Source organism: Mesoplodon mirus (genome assembly GCF_964341445.2).
Source record: "Mesoplodon mirus genome assembly, chromosome: 5".
Lineage (NCBI taxonomy): Eukaryota > Metazoa > Chordata > Mammalia > Artiodactyla > Ziphiidae > Mesoplodon > Mesoplodon mirus.
The window spans coordinates 45151085-45167895 of NC_138980.1; the positions used below are offsets into that span (position 1 = coordinate 45151085).

A 16811-nucleotide genomic window follows, 5' to 3' on the forward strand; every position below is an offset into this window, starting at 1 on the left:
ACTCAGCATGATGTTTTCAAGGTTCATCCACGTAAGCATGTATCAGGGCTGAATAATACTCCACTAAGTGAATGGCCCACGTTTTGTTTATCTATCATCTGTTGATGGATACATGAATTATTTCTACCTTTTGGCAAGTGACTAGTGCCACTATGAACATACATGTACAAGGATTTGTTTGCACATCTATTTTCAGTTCTTTTGGGTTGATACCTAGGGGCGGAATTGCTGGGCCACATGGTAACTCTATATGATTAACTCATCGGGGCACTGTGAGGAGACTTGTCACATCTGGTAGAGCCCTGTTGGGGAGCTGCCAGACATTACAAAGGTTACTGACTGGTTCTTGAACATCCTGTGCTATGGTGTGATGGTCTGATGCCTGAGCCCCACACCTTAGGTCTGCCCCTCTGCTTTCCAGGAAGAAATAACGTGCTGGGCCCCAAGAAACGCACTTCCTCAGCAGAGCCCCTTATTTTTCAGTGAGTGGCTTGGGCCATGGGAGGACCCTGTGTGTAGCAGAAGGTGGGGTACAGTTTGCAGCCACCCTGAGGGGTGCAAACACTGACCTTGGTCTTGCCGATTTGGTAGCTCCTCTTGTCTATGTCCATCTTCTCCAGCAGGGCAGAGATAACCTCTCTGCAGGGCTGGGCATTCTTGGGCAACAGCACCTGGAACTGCTCCGTGAAATCCTGGGTGATTTTGGCCGAGAAAGGAAAATCTGCGTGAGTGTTTCTGCCACCCGACAAGAAGACGGGGCTCCAGCAATTCCCTGGTCAAGCTGAGTTTCCAAAGGCAAAACTTGGTTTGATGTTAACAGTACTGACAAAGCTAAAATCTTGGACTTTCTGAAACAGTCTAAAGCTTAAGAAAGACTGTCGTAGACATAGAGCACCGACCTTTCAGTCAGTCAGTGAGTGACCACTGAGGGCCTGCTGGGTGCTGGCGTTGTTGCGGGGCAGCCAGGAGATGGAGCTGCTCTTGGGGGGCCCACAGCCTGGCTCATTAGAAGGCTGAACCGTAGCTGGAGGCATGTCCCCACACTGCCCTCGCTTTTCTGGCCTCATTGCACGGCATGCGGGGTCTTAGTTCCCCAACCAGGGATAGAACCCGTGCCCCCTGCAGTGGAAGCATGGCATCCTAACCACTGCACCACCAGGGAAGTCCCAAGGTATGCCCTTTTTAGGTAAACAATTACGCCAAATTTTTAAGAGCCAAGCCATTAATGAGACACACCAGCATTTTCTCCCTTTTCAGTAATTTGCCTTTCCTATTTATGCAGGATCAGAAAGACGATATTCCTATTCTGCGGATGAAAAAGGGAGGCAGGCCACAATGAAGCCATGTCCCTGAGGCCATACGGGTAAAGCCTGAACGGGGACCAGGTGCTGCCACCTCTGGTTGCAGGCCCAGTGCTTACTCGGGCACCACACAGCTGCTGCCAGCTCCCAGCATGAGCCAGGGGTTCTCAACCTGGGCCATGTTGACCCCTGGGGACATTCAGTGATACATGGAGACGTCTTGGGTTGTCAGAACTCAGGGGAATAGTGTTCCTGGCATCTTGCGGGTGGAGGCCAGGGATGCTGCTCAACACCCAATGGTGCACAGGGCGGCCCTCACCACAGAGAATGACCCAGCCCCAAGTGTCAATGGTGACGTGGTTGAGAAACCGCTCTAATTTGGTCTTCACCAATTTGAGGTTACTGGTGATCTTCTGTGTTTCTAGGAAGCCCAGGGAGTCATCTCTGAAGTCATCACCTCCTTGGGCCTCAGTTTCCATATTGGGAAAATAGGAACCAGGGCCCCCTTGCTGCTGGTTGACAGAATAAAACAGCTGGGTATAAAAGTGTGTATTACAGAAGATGCTCAATAAAGGGCCGAGCTGCACAGGGATCTGCTTGTGCAGTTCCCTCTTCCCCACTTGGTTTAACACACCTCTCGCAAGGAACTATGTCCCTCACCATGAGAAAAGAATGATCTGGTACAAATGCCAACAGTGCCAGCCAGCGTGGAGAAACCCTAATGGAAAGTAACCTGCCAGGCTGATGCTCCATAGAAGCGCTCTTTCTGGAGGTGGCTAGTGTCCCAGGCAGCCATGCGTGTGCACGAGAGCATCCTACCTGGAACGTGTACTTGGCGCTGTAGCCCGACCTCCGGATCCGCACGGTCTCCAGCATGCCTGTGTAGCGCAGCTGCTGCAGCACCAGCTCATCATCGAAACACAGCTCTTTCTGAAACAGGGCTGAGCCGTCAGGGCAGACGCCTACCGGTGGCTGGGGACGGGATCCCTGGGAAGAGTTATCTATTCCCACGTGACTGCCATCCCTCGAGACTCCAGACACAGATGCAGGCAGGGCACACCCGTGGGCTGGGGCTGATCTGGGAATGTCCCCGACCTGGCAGGCGCGGGCACCTGGAGGATGTTTTTTTTTTTTTTTTCCTTGCTCCAGATGTTTTTTTTTTGGAATAAAGACATGGGGCCACTCAGCAGTGATGCCTAAGCCATTCATCTCTTCTAGAAAACTTGGCCATCTGATCTGCTCTATTCCCTGTTGTCCGGGAGACAGATGCCACTTCTCACTGCCTCACTCAAGATAATTTGCTGCAAAGAGTTATTTCCTAAAGGCCCCTTTCCAAATCTGTTAAACTCATACCCTGTGCCACGTTATCAGGGTGAATAGTGGGGATTTGGCAGACAGAACACACTGCTGGGGCCCCCGTGGGAGGTGTCACAGGAGAGGGGACCCTGGGCTGAGTCCTGAGGGCCGAGTAGAGGACAGGCAGGGGGGGTGGGCAGGGAGCAGCTGGGTGAAGGCCCGAAGGAGGAAGGGGAAGCCGAGGGGTGGACAGGGATGCAGGGAGACGCTTGCTGCTGGGGGTGGGGGTGAGGGGGAGGAGGGGCTGAAATGAGGCTGGATCAGTGAGCTTCCAGCCCAGAGCTCAGGGGCCTGGACTCCATGCTGGTGGGGGTTATTTTAAGTGGATGGAGGGGAGGGAAGGGCATGAGGGGAGGTATGTCATGATTGGGTTGGGGGGGGCTTCTGGTATGTGGTGGGGTCTTGGAGACAAGGGTTTCTACTCAATACACTAAAAAGCACAGCATAGCGCCCCCTACAGCAAAGACTGATCTGCAGGCATGGCCCATGTCCAAAGCAGGTGCTGATGGAGTGTTTGTCGAGTTGCCCAAAGCTGAGGCAAAATCCGAATGGGTGGAGAAGACGGGCCTGATTCTGCTGCTGGTGGAAGGTGGGGAAGGGGGACAGAAATCTCTGAGATTCCACTGGGGGACCAGGAATGGGAAGGGAGGGGAGACAGGGTGAGTCCAGGTCCTCGCCTGGGGACGGAAAGCCGTGGCCCTCGGAAAGCCGTGGCACCTGGCAGGGCCAAGCTGGGCTCTGGACGTTAGCAGAGCGTCCCAGGAGCAGGGGAGAGGCAGGGAAACAGGAAGAGTGGAGACAGAGAGCGTGCATGAACGGAGTTGCCAGGAGGCACTTGCTCAGAGATCGGTTTGTGCCTGGGAGGGAGCCCAGGTCCCAAATGGCCTCCAGCAAAGTCCCTGAGGGGATGGAGTGGCCGGTGGACCCCTGGGGAGAAGGAAGCCTGGCTGCAAGGGCTGAGCCCGCCACTGTTGGCCCCCACTGGTGCTCTGTCTTTCCAGAAAGTTCAGGATGAGCGGCAGGCTCTGTGCTACCTGTTGCCTGACTTCAGCCTCTCCCTTCCAGCACATTCTCTGCACTGATTGCCTTTGGGATATATCTGAAGAGCACCCCCGACCTGTCCCTCTTCGAAGAGACTTTCTCTGGGGCCCCGCTATGTTCCAGAGGACGTCTCTATTCTTGGCTGGTCACCAGGTTGCCCTTGCTGCCTCCTGCTGACCCCCTCTACCCCCAGCCGGCTACAGCCCACGTTTACAGTTCCCGAAACCTGTGTGGACACTTGCTTCCTTGAGGACTCTCCTGACCAGCCCTCCCCGCTCCCAGCACCGCCCCCCCACAACAGGAACACCCCCTGCCGAGCCACCAGACCTCGGCTTGGCTTTCACCTCCCCGGAGACGTGGGAGCCCCTCACCTTCTCGGCGTTGGAGCGGATGCAGCGGATGAAGAAGGGCTCTGCCTTCCCCAGCGCCTCCAGGAGCTTATTAAGGGACGTCTGGGGAGAGAGGGGGAAGGTGCTGAGCTGGGACCCCCAAGGACACACTCCTTGGTGGGAGGGGAGCCAGGTCACCTGCCTGTATCGGCGGCGGGGCATCTGTGCTGATGTGGGACATGGGAGGTTGCAGCGGGACATTCTGACCAGAGGCTGTGCTACCCCGGGGAGCCCCCAAGGGAGCTGAGGGGTCCCCATGGCTGACAGCCACCATCTTCCCAGGGCCATCCTGCTTCTGTCTCAGGTGAAAAGTGGGGGGAAGGTGGTGGAACCAGACAGACTCTTTCTAGGGTTTTAAAACACGGGTCAGCCTCAGAAGGGACCATGGATGCAGTGGTGTTAGTCTCTGGCCTGCTGCTTCCAAAAAGGATTTGTGGGAGTTCCTACATGAGGTAATTACAAAAAAAAAAAAAAAAGGGGCCAGTGGCCATTGGACGCCCCCTGAAAAAAAGAAAGTGTCCCTGAGCTTCCTGGCAACCAGGTAAAAAAAGGGAAACATGACCTAAGGACACAGTTTGGTGGTCACATCAACTCACATGCTGATTCATGACTCTTTTAACTTGGTGGTTCTCAACCAAGGGTGATTCTGTTACCCCAGGGGAATTTGGCAAGATCTGGAGACTTTTTGGTTGTCATGACTGGACAACGCTACTGGTATCTGGTGGGCAGAGGCTAGTGACGCTGCTCAGCACCCCACAACTCATAGGACGGCCCCCACCACGGAGAATGACCCAACCCCAAATGTCAAGCTGTGACGAGGTCAGGAATCCCTGGGATAACAGCAGGCTGCCCGTGTTGGGTTTGTTTTGACCCAGCCACGTGAGTGTCAGGCTGAGTTCAGCACCGCCTCCTGCCCCCTTGGGCCACCTACCTGGAACTGGGCACTGATGCTGGGCGGCTTCTTCTTCTTGTGCAGGTGCAGCAGGGACTTGGTGGTGCGGTCGTGCAGGGTCATACTGATGATGAGCTTCAGGGATTTGGAGTCCAGCAGGTTCTAGGATAGAAACACAGGGTCCGGCCTGCCCTCCCAAAGCCCCAGCGGGCACTGGGAGGCCTCTCGGACGTCCCCAGAGCCACAACAATGCCCCTCCCGGGTGGCAGCTCTGAGGCTCAGTCTTGGGGCTGTGCTGTCAGAGACAGGGTGAGGGCAGGTGGGCCTGGTGGCTGTGACAGGGGGACTGAACATGGGTTGTGTCCTGTGGATGGCACTGCCTCCGGGAGGGCTGATTACAGCCTCTTGTGGCCCGAGTGCCCAGAAGCCAAGAGCTACGGAGTGCTGGCTTCCTTCCTCGCAGCTCAAGGAATGCCAAGCACCCCGTGTTTCCATGTGCGCTCATCCGGCCAGCCCTCCCTCATGGGCCAACCCTTACTGTCGCTGACGAGGGGGACTAGCGCTGTCCCACCTGTTGGCCAGACTGAGGGGTTGCTTTATACTCTCCGTCTGCACGCTGTACGTAGAGACTAGACAGAGCATCTGGGTGCACTTGACCCAAGGCCGGCTGCTGGGGTCTTGGCTGCCAGCGGTGCACAGCTGCCCCCTTCCTGACAGGACCACCCTGGCTGAAGGGCCTCCTCTCCCTGGACGCCCACGAGGTGCTGCAGCCATCCTGCCCTCTGGAGGTGGCTCGCAGCTAAAGACCCCTGATGTGGGGATATGACAGAAGGGTCCCATTGCCTCTTGGCGAGATAAGCTCTGTGGTAAACACTCCTGGGCTCCCCAGGGGATCAGGCTGAGCCCACCTCCTGGCTCGGTCCTGACCCTGCCCAGACTGCTTCCCCCTCCCTCCCCCGCTTCGGGTTTCTCCTGGGAGCTCCCCCTTAAACACCACTTGTGCAGAGATCCCCATCACAGGCCCTGCCTCTAGGAAACCCAAACAAAGACACCTCTGTATCATTTCAACAGGAGACACTGTTTTCTAGAGGGGAAGGGGGAGGTGATAGGAAAGGGAAGGAATCAAAGAAGCTTGAGAAGTTAAAAGTCACCTCCCGCCCCCCCCGCCCCAGTTTTCCAGAAAAACTTGAGCCAGGCCCTTGCAAGGCACTGTCAGACGGTGTCGCACGTGTTTACCTTTGGAATGATCTGCTTTTGTTTGATACCTTTACTTTTCCTGTCAAAATATTAAAAATGATTTTGTGAACAGAAGGAACATGATGTCTGGATCTGGGTTAGTTCAGCAAGCCACACCTTGCGGGTTAGATGGAGTAAGAACAGAGAGAGGAAGAGAGTCCAGGGGCACAAGTGCAACGAGGCCGCCGCCTCACCGGGGACCTGGTGGGCTCCCCTGCACATGTGTGGGGGCCTGTCGCTCCTGTGACTGTGCACACCGGCCTCACTGGGCCAGCGGCTGCCCCTGGGGTGGCAGGAGCACCTGGCCTGGGGGCCACTTGGACGTCTGGGAGCACAAGGGGCGGCTGGTCTTCTACAGGGCAGAGCACAGGGCTGGCTATGGGGGAGCTGGGATCTCACGGGACGATGGTGGGATGCCCCAGATGGGGCTTCGGGGGATCCCGCGAGGCTCTGACGCCTACCAGGTGTCCCAGCTCTATTTGCTACACGTTGGCAAACATCAAGCCGGTCCACAGAGACCCTTCCGCCCCCGCCCCGGCAGCAGGGCAGGGGTCTATCTCGCAAAGAACTGAGCTGGGGCCTGGGTAGGGGAGCCTTTGGACTCGAACTGGCAGAAGGTTAAAAATGAAAGCTGATCTTTTGGCCAAGGGAGGGGGGATGACCCCTGCACTCTTAGACACTTCATGGAATCTTGCAGAGGAGAGAAAGATTTTTTTAAAAACTTACAGCTTGGCCTGTTTTTAAGACCCACTGAGGAAATGGTTCCCCACAGATTTGCAAGATGCTCGGCTGTGAGGTTCTCTGTGTGTCAGGTTTCATGTTAATCCCGGTGGGGTGGAATAAGGCATAATAAAAATGACTTTGCAAACAGGCTCCACGGCAGGCACAAGCTTTGCTCTCTGCTGGCCTGAGCCCCGAGCGGTTGCTTGTGCCCACTGGTTGAGGCTGCTGCCCACCTGGTATGTGGGTATGAAAATCATCACCCCTGCTTTGCAGACAGAGGCCAAATGCTCAGAGCACTCAGGTCATGCAGTGAGTTAGTGGGAGGTCCAAACCTAGTCTGTGTGGTTTCTAGCCCTTTTTATCACATCACGCCCACAAAGCAGGGTCACGGGATGCGTGGCACGCCCACAAAGCAGGGTCACGGGATGTGTGGAGGCCTGCAAAATCGCACACCCCGCTTCTGACGACTTCTTTATAAGCTCACGGTGGCAAAGGTGGGGGTGGGGCAAGGGGAAGCAAGCCTTGCTCTGCACATTTGGGGGCAGAAAATCAGATGCTTCGTAGAGGAGCATTCCTGTGAAGCTGTGCTGGGCACTGGGGAGCTGGCAAGGATTTGGGTCACAGCGCAGACACCGGGGAGGGAGTATTACGAGGACCACTTAGCGACGGCTGGTGTGAGAACAGAACCACAAGACAGCGCAGCGTTTAGAGCGGCTGATTCAGAGTTACAGGAAGCCCACGTGGGCCGGGCCGGGGGTCCGGAGTGGGGAGGCGGTCGTTGCACTTGTGGGGGAGCGGGGGGTGCCCACAGCCTCAGGGGGGACTCACAGGATGAAGGTGCGGGGTTTCTGGAGCCGACTGAGGGACTGGAGAAGCCTACGGGGGTCGTCACCCTGCCAGGGCAATCCTTTGATGGTCTTGATGATTTGGTCATGCAAATCGCTGGGTGGGGGGGAGGGGTGCAGTGATAGAGAGAAGACCAAGTTAGAGCAGCGGGCCCGCCACCTCAGGGTCCCTGGCACGGTCGGGACCGTCCCCAGGCCACTGGAGCCCAAACATGCAGCTGGGGGAAGCCTGAACACTGCTGCCATTCCCTCCTGCACCAAGAAGAGGGGTTCAGCCGGGAGCAGCAGCCCACCCCAAGGAGGCTCCGCCCTCCCGGGAGGCAGGGGGCTGGGGCCACTTCCGGCTGAACAGAGTTTGCAACATGGCACCTCGGATCGCTGGAAAAGGCCTCACATTTAAGAGCCTTTCGGAGTCTGTAAAAAGTATCAAGGGGCTACTGAAAACAGAAGACCGGGGAGGTCTCTGTGGGAAGCAGCAGATTAGTTTCTCTTGATGGTTCTGTGGGCTGCCTCCTTGTGGGCTTCAAGAAATGCCTTGGGAAGAACAAACTGGAATTCACACACGGATTATCAACCTGGGGCGATGCCGCCCCCTGCCCCCCATCCCCCATGCTTGGCTGTCCTGACTTGGGGAGGGGGCGCTACTGGCATCTGGAGGGTGGAGGCCAGGGATGCCTCTCAATTCCTTGCAGTGCACAGGACGGCCCTACCACAGGGTGACCCAGCAGAGTGCCAAGGGTGAGAAACCCTAGTTGAAGATCCTTACCACCCCCAAATTCAACCTTATTAGCTTTCTTTTGTTCAGTTGCCGTGGGTTCAGGGCTGAGCGTACATTTTAGGTGTGAGAATGAGAATGGCTTAGAGACAAAAATTGAATGCTCTGAAAATGGACATTTGTGAAAAATGTCTAGATGATAAATGTTTTGGATAGAACTTCTAGAAATGAGGTAGTGATGGCTGCAGGATGAGCTGGGACTTTCTCTCTTTTGTAAAAATTCCTCGTTCCAGTTATTTTAAATACATGTTTAAGCTCTGAGCAGTTGGCCTGGGAAGACCCCGATCGGCAGCCCCTTGTCTGTGATCCATGCACCATGCCCAGGGCCGGAATGGCCACACTTACCTCTGCTCCCTCACCCTCCAGGGAGGCACAGAGCAAAGACAACAGAGGGGTCACGTTTCACCTCCACACCCTGAGCGGTCAGTGCAGCGGCCAGAGCTCCTGATGACAATGAGGCCCTTGGCTTCAGCCCCACACCTCCCTGACATGGCCAAAGCTGGCGAGAGTGTCCCTCGGCTCGCCGATCCCCTCTCTTGCTCTGGATGCTGCGCTGAGCACCTCGGATGACGGCTCCTCTGGGTGTGCCTCCCTGGTCTTGGGTTTGAAGGCCCTTGCTTCTACTTACTTCTTGCTTTCATAGAAAGCAATGATGTCCTCAAAAGCGTTAATATCGAACTCCTCAGAGCCGTCAAATGAGAAATCTAGCATTGAGCAGCTGAAAGGGAGAATCTGTATAAACTAAATGCGCTCTTGGGGCAGGATTCACAGCCCGGGGGCCAGGCCCTGGGGAGACCAAGTGGGTCAGGGGCCACTTTACTGGGACGTGGTTTTTTTTTTTTTTTCTCTTGCCTCCTTTTGGATGAAAAAGCTGATTTAAAAATGCATCTTTTTAAAAGCAGGAAAATGACACGCTGCTTTCAGACAAACGACATGTGGTCACTTACCTAAGTGCTAGCTCTACCTCCACACATATGCGTTTGTGAATCTCCTGAAGGAGTTTTTATTATAAAGTGTTCAAAAATAAAATGACTTTTTCATGTTTCGAAATTTAGTGATTGGCTCCTGGGGAATTTGTTGAGTCTTGAGAAAGAGGTTGGGGACTCAGCTGCCCCAGGGCGTTTGCACATGCTGCCCCCATGGCTAGCACACCCTGCCTGCCTTGTCTGGCCCAAGTGGTCCCTTCTCAATGCAGCCTGCCTCTCTCAGGCTGCCAGAAGGGTCCCTCCCCTGGCTTTGTCATGGCCTCAGATGTCTGTCCAGTGTAGCCTTTTTTAATCCTGGAAGCACAAGCCTGCTCACTTTTACACTCAGTAGCAACTGGGGTACGTGGAGGACCCTTGGCCATTGCTAGGTGGCCACAAGACACCCTGTGTCACCTTATAGGCAACGGTGTATCTGTGTTTCTGACTGAGAGTGAAGGAACTTAGCTGATTGGCTTTCGGGACACCCCAGGCAGGCTAAGGGCGGAAGTGCTCTTAAATCAAGCTTGTTGCTCTGTGAGACCAGCAGCCCTTTGGCCCCACCCACCAACGGTCATGACCGGCCATGAAAAGATCCTTTGTAAACTGAACCGCCCACATCCCCTTAACGCAGATGATGCACGAGGCCTGCCTCGCAGAAATGCGGCCACCAGATGCCGTTACTTCTGGGTCTTTCTGGTTCAAGCGGCTGCTGTGTTCCTTATTCTGGTCAACCCCGACCTGGGTTCAGAGTGTCGGGTTTCTGGCGCCATTTTAAACAATGCCGCTGACTACTGGCTTCACTTGGGATAAATCAAGGTCTCGCTCACCGGTACAGTTTTTCCGACGGGGTGCTGGCTCCTCTCTGCAGCTCTCCCAGGTGACCTCGGGCACCGGAGCAGCCCAGACCTGCTGGGGACACAGAGCAGATGAAGTTTGTGGGGTGGGGGTCGCCTGCAGCTGAAGGGCTTTGTAACTTTTCCATGCAGGCTGTGATCCTGACTTGAGCTCGTTTAAAAAAAAAAAAAAGGGCCTGACACTCAAATTTGGGCAGAACGGGGAACAGTGAAATGTTCCATTCTCCACAAAACAGCACCATCTATTTCCTACTTCTCATAAAGGCTTTAACCTTTTGGTCCTCCTTTGATCGACACCCTTCCTAAAACGGCATGCCGTGGTTGGTATCTGGAGCTGAGTGACGCTGGGGGAGCCACTTAGCTCTTCTGGGCCTCAGGTTATCCTCACAGAAAAGTGGTGACACACCTTCCTGCCTTGTGCGGATGAGGTTAAATTACACACCCCGCTACAGACTTTCCATTTGGGACAATAAAAGACCTTGGGAGCTAATTTACAATAGCCAAGGCATGAAAGCAACCTAAATGCCCATCAACAGATGAATGGATAAAGAAGATGTGGTATATTTACACAATGGAATATTACTCAGCCCTAAAAAAGAATGAAACAATGCCATCTGCAGAACATGGATGGACCTAGAAATTATCATACTAAATGAAGTGAGTCAGACAGAGAAAGACAAATTTTATATGCTATCACTTATATGTCTCATCTGAAAAATAGTACAAATGAACTTATTTACTAAACAGACTCATAGACATAGAAAACAAACCTATGGTTACCAAAGGAAAAGGGTGGCGGGAGGGATAAATTAGGAGTTTGGGATTAGCAGATACAAACTATTATATATAAAATAAACAACAAAGTCCTACTGTATAGCACTGGGAACTATATTCAATATCTTACAATAAACTATAATGGAAAAGAAAAAAAAAGTTTGGGGAGCCAGATAGAAGTGCTGGTTGTACAACCTTGGAAATGTGCTAAATGAAATGAAATTTTACACTTTGCAATGGACTATGAGCGCCCTCTTCTCAACAGCGACATGGGGACCCTCCTACCTGCAGCCTTTTCAGCCCTCTCGGCCCGCAGGCGCCCGGCCTCCCGGAGCACGGCCATGGCCTGTATGGCAGCCCGGAGCACTGCCCAGCGGAACACGGCCACGGGGTCCATGCCGATGAGCTCCCGAACGTAGGAGCTGTCGCTGCCCCGCAGGAGGGCCACTATGTCCGGCCGCATGTAGTCCATGTTCTTCTCCCGGAAGTCCTGGTGGGGGGTAGCAGGAGGGATGATGGAGGCGGGTGGTCCCTTGCCAGTGCCGGTTGAGGCCCTGGGGGCCAGCACAGGAAGGGCTAGTGGGCAGTGCATCTCAACAACAGAGAGGTGGCTCCTGCCGTGGAGCCCTCGACAGTAGAGCCAGGGGTTTGACACTGGGTCCGAGAGCCCTGGAACCTCGCCCAGCAAAAGCAATAAAGAGGAGGGACAGGGCTTCCCAGGTGCTGCAGTGGTTAAGAATCCGCCTGCCAATGCAGGGGACGCGGGTTCGAGCCCTGGCCCAGGAAAACTCCACATGCCGCGGAGCAACTAAGCCCGTGCGCCACAACTACTGAGCCTGCGCTCTAGAGCCCGCGAGCCACAACTACTGAAGCCTGTGCGCCTAGAGCCCGTGCTCCACAACAAGAGAAGCCACCGCAATAAGAAGCCCGCACATCGCAACGAACAGTAGCCCTCGCTCACCTCAACTAGAGAGAGCCTGTGTGCAGCAATGAAGACCCATACAGCCAAAAATAAAATAAATAAATAAATGTATAAAAAAAAAGTTTAAAAAGAAAAAAAAAAAAAAGAGGAGGGACAGAGCAAGTGCCAGAGGGAAGGGGCCTCCAGGGTACTGACACGGTCCCCTTCCCGCCACACAGGCAGAGCGTGACTTGACTGATGATGGGAGCGGATGGCTGCGTACCTTGATCTGATATTTCACTTTCCCTGCAAAGTGCTGAATGATGAACGCCGGCTCCATGACGGGGGTGCCGAGGAAGTATCTGTTGTCCTCATGCTGCTGTTTGAACTTGGCCAGCAGGGTCTGGCTCGTGGCGTGGGGAAAGCTGGGAAGAGGATGTAAGACCTTTAACTGCAGGAACTGCGGCCGGTCACCCGCTCTGTGTTGCAGGTCGCGGGCCCTCCGTGGACGAGGTGGGCGGGTGCTTGGGCTCCTGCAGGCTGAGCACTGGGCCGAGGGCCGGGAACCTGCCACGGGGCTTGAAGAGGCCACGAGCAAAGTGATGCACTTGGGGCTGCGGAGCAAACTTGGAACAGGCAGAGCAGCCCAGTGCTCACGCGAATGTGTGGTCCAGGCAAGACTGGGACCTGGGCCTACCATGGGCAGCTCCTGGAATAATCCCAGGACAGGGTGACTTCTGGTCTCAGGTCCATCTGCACCTGGGTGCTGTGTCTTGGGAGTGGGTCTTGCCTGTGTTCCTCTGTTAGAGGGAGGGGCTGGGAGAATGGGATGAAGCAGGGAGGGGGGCTGGGGGCAGAATAAGGGAGCCGTTGTACCTGGCTATTTTGGCCTCCCAGGAAGGAAATGCCACAGCCAGCTTTGGCATTCCCAGCCTCTGCCCAGCCTCACCGCAAAACACGGGTAGAAAGACATGCCTCCAAATCCCCGATGCCTGGCTCCATGGCTTAACAGGGGGCAGAGGAGGAGATTCTGTAGCTACAAGGCACATCATTGCCAGGGCCAGGGTGTGGAGCGTGAGAAATCCATTCACTCAGTTGTGGAAATAAATAACATTTTAACACACTATTTTAGAAAATTCAATTCAATGCCTTCTCCGGCCTTGCCCCCATTCCCCCAACTCCATGATGAACTAAAATAGCAGGAGTTTCTTTTCTTTTTTCTTTTTTTTTATAGCAAGATTTTCAACAAAGACAAATCCGACCCTGCTCAGCCCCGCCCTGTCTTGCACGCTTCCCCCAGATTCGGCTCTGGGAGTTTCCTGGGAGTGATGATTTAGCCCTTCCTAGCACCCTGCCTCTTCCCTTGTCTGAACATTCTCTCCCCAGATCCCGGCCTAGGATGGATGTGTCCTGTCCTGGACGGGACTTGGTCTGAGACAGGAGGTACGCCTGATTCACACCAGCCCTGAGGGGACTTCAGCAGCAAACAAGGGGCCTGATAAAGTGGTTGATAAAAAGACTGTCCACATTCGGACCCCCAGAACCTGTGAATGTGACCTTAGATGTAATCAAGTTAAGATGAGGTCATCAGGGGGAAATTCCCTGGCAGTCCAGTGGTTAGGTCTCGGAGCTTTCACTACCGAGGGCCCGGGGTTCAACCCCTGGTCGGGGAACTAAGATCCCACAAGCTGCGTGGTGGTATGGCCAAAAAAAATAAAAGGGAGGTCATTAGGGCTGGCACTAATCTAATAGGACTGGAGTTCTTCTAAGAGGGGATGAGACAGAAAGAGAGAAGATGATGTGACTACAGAGGCAGAGATTGATTGGAGTGATACAGCCATAAGCCAAGAACACCTGGATCCCAGAAGCTGGAAGATGCAAAGAAGCATCCTCCCCTAGAGCCTTTGGAGGGAGGGTGGCCCTTCCCACACTTTGATTTCAGCCCACCAATACTGATTTTGGACTTCTAGTCTCCAGAATTGTGAGAGAATACATTTCTGTTGGTTTAGGCTGTCTGCAATTTCAGGAACTCTGGCTGGGTGACCAAGCATGAAGCACCTTAAAAATACCTCCTCCAGCCTTCATCGTGTCCTGTGGACGAGGGGCGGCAGGCTTGGTGGAGAGTCTCGCATCTGGGCCCGATTCCACGCCCTGCCCTTTGCAAGGACGCACCAAGCCCATGCCCAGTTTCTAGATTCAGGTCCCACAATACTTTCCTGAGAACTCCCAGGAGGGTGTGTTTCCAAGTTCATAGCTATCTCGAGTGTTAATATTTCTGTGGTGGATGGTACTGTATGTTGCAAACGTGAGGTCAGGATTTGTGGCCGCGTGAGTCTGAGCAACTTGGAAGTTCTTGGGATGGGATGGATTTGGGGTAAGGCTCTGGGGCTGCAGAGCTGGAACGGTGCCCGGGTGTGCGGACGCACTGGGCCGTGGACACTCACTTGCTCTCTTCATCCAGGAGATAGAAGAGGCCGGTGGGCTTCTTGCTGATCAGATGGATGCAGCCAACGTTGTCTGTGTAGTCAATGTTGTGCCACGAGATCCCTTCGCTCTGGTACTCCTCCTGCAGGGTTCGAGGGGTATCCGGTAAGTTCATCATTTCATGGACATGTTAATATTTACGTAGCACACGTCATATAAAAAACATATTTTATTTATGCATGCTTGTACATATTTAAATATAAATGTGCAAATAACATAGAATGCACATTAATGTACCAATAGGAATATAACAATAAAAATATAAAATTATTCAATAAATGAACAGTTAGCCACAGGAACACACATTCTCAAACATCTACAGTAAGTCCCCTACATACGAACCTTCAAGTTGCGAACTTACAAAGATGCAAACGTGCATTTGCATATCCAATCACTTAAGTTAGTTCACGTGTCTGGCGTACATTGTCACATGCGTGCATCCTCTACAAGTCGTTGTGCAGCTTGCCCTCCGTCTCCTACTGCTGACGATCCTTCAGCTCTACCATCTCCCACCTCCTCTCCCTCCTCCAGTCAGTAACCCTTCTTGCCTGTTCACTTGACGCCAGCCCTGTATGCCAGCTGTTGTACTGCACTACTGTACTTTTCAAGGGACTGTACTGTAAGATTAAAAATCTTTTATTTTTTGTGTGGTTTTTTTAAAAATTTATTTATTTATTTTTGGCTGCGTTGGGTCTTCGTTGCTGTGCATGGGCTTTCTCTAGTTGCAATAAGCGGGGGCTACTCTTCGGTGCGGTGCGCAGGCTTCTCATTGCGGTGGCTTCTCTTATTGCAGAGCATGGGCTCTAGGTGCGCGGGCTTCAGTAGTTGTGGCACGTGGGCTCAGTAGTTGTGGCTCGTGGGCTCCAGGGCACAGGCTCGGTAGTTGTGGCGCATAGGCTTAGTTGCTCCACGGCATGTGGGATCTTCCCAGACCAGGGCTCGAACCCGTGTCCCCTGCATTGGCACGTGGATTCTTAACCGCCACGCCACCAGGGAAGTCCCTGTTTGTTTTTTATGTATTATTTGTGTGAAAAGTATTATAAACCTATTACAGTACAGTACTATATAGCCAACGGTGTTAGTTGCATACCTAGGCTAACTGTGTTGGACTTACAAACAAATTGTACTTACAAACGCGCCCTCGGAATGGAACTCATTCATAATGTACGGGATTTACTGTATCACAGCAAAGTGCTGAAAATCACACGTAAAACCCCCCAGGGGTCAGCAAGCTTTCTTTGTAAAGGGCCAGATGGTAAATATGTTAGGCTTTATAAGTTAGATGGTGTCTACACGATGACTCAGCTTTGCTGTTGTAGCGTGAAAGCAGCCACAGATGCTATGTCAACAAATGAGCGTGGCCACGTGCCAATAACTTTGGGCGGCCTCTGCTCTGGAACTGCAATGTCCGATAGTCATATAATGTGAGAGACCCATGTGATTTCGAATTTCTAACAGCCATGTTTAAAAATGTGAAAAGAAACAGGTGAAGTTCACTTTAACAATATACTTAATTTAACCCAACATACCCAAGGTGTATGATGTATGTCAACATGTAATTGACATAAAAAATTATCAACAAGACATTTTACATTCCCTTTTTGCCCCCAAGCTATGTCTTTGCAATTCGCTATGTATTTTGCATTTCCTGCACAACTCAATTCGGACCAGCCATATTTCAAGTGAGAAATGTGAGTTTCAGCCAAAAGACGTAATAGTAAAATTAGCTAAACACCTCTATAAACCCATCAGTTTTCTTTCCCCATCAGAATCAATCATGGGAAGGATGATACTTGGGTAAAGACGGCTGGTTATTTCTCAGTGAGAAGACGCGTAAGACAGGATATCTTTATTGTTGACTGAAGCAAATCCTTACAAGGCAACTCAGTTTCTTTCCCACCAAAAGGACTTTCATGTCTGAGCAGAGAGAAGGTACAAAATTGAGCTGTGGCCCCAAATATCCCTGCCATTTGTCTCATCCTAGGCTGGGTGGGAATGTTCCCAGACTCTCCCTTTTTTTGCAGAGAAAAATTCTGGGGTGGGTTTGATGACAAACCAGTTCCCAAGGGAGATCCCGGTTCTGTTCCTCCTTGGGTGGGATGGGTGAATAAGATGGTATTTCCTTACCTGCTCCAGTTTGAAAATGTGCTGGTTGAAGTAATACTGGAGCTGCTCGTTGGCGTAGTTGATGCAGAACTGTTCAAAACTGTTCCTCTCAAAGTCTTCAAACCCAAAGATGTCGAGGACTCCGATGGACAAGCACTGGGGGAGACAG

The 16811-nt window shown here is 53.0% G+C and overlaps 1 protein-coding gene across 19 annotated transcripts in view; it reads right to left on the reverse strand.

Moving 5' to 3' along the window:
• MYO9B (myosin IXB) overlaps positions 1–16811 on the reverse strand; it is an 89202-nt gene that overhangs the window by 15643 nt on the left and 56748 nt on the right. For 10 of the 19 annotated variants that reach the window (XM_082623051.1, XM_082623055.1, XM_082623058.1 and 7 more), the window contains exons 10-21: positions 16664–16798; positions 14497–14618; positions 12336–12477; positions 11437–11641; positions 10351–10432; positions 9187–9276; positions 7767–7880; positions 6216–6255; positions 5019–5141; positions 4070–4150; positions 2121–2231; positions 570–692 (exon numbers count right to left, since the gene is read on the reverse strand). In XM_082623051.1, coding sequence (XP_082479177.1) covers positions 570–692; positions 2121–2231; positions 4070–4150; positions 5019–5141; positions 6216–6255; positions 7767–7880; positions 9187–9276; positions 10351–10432; positions 11437–11641; positions 12336–12477; positions 14497–14618; positions 16664–16798 — 1368 coding nt within the window. The remainder of the gene's footprint in view (positions 1–569; positions 693–2120; positions 2232–4069; positions 4151–5018; positions 5142–6215; positions 6256–7766; positions 7881–9186; positions 9277–10350; positions 10433–11436; positions 11642–12335; positions 12478–14496; positions 14619–16663; positions 16799–16811) is intronic. The other 9 variants (XM_082623052.1, XM_082623049.1, XM_082623043.1 and 6 more) reach the window with 4 other exon arrangements.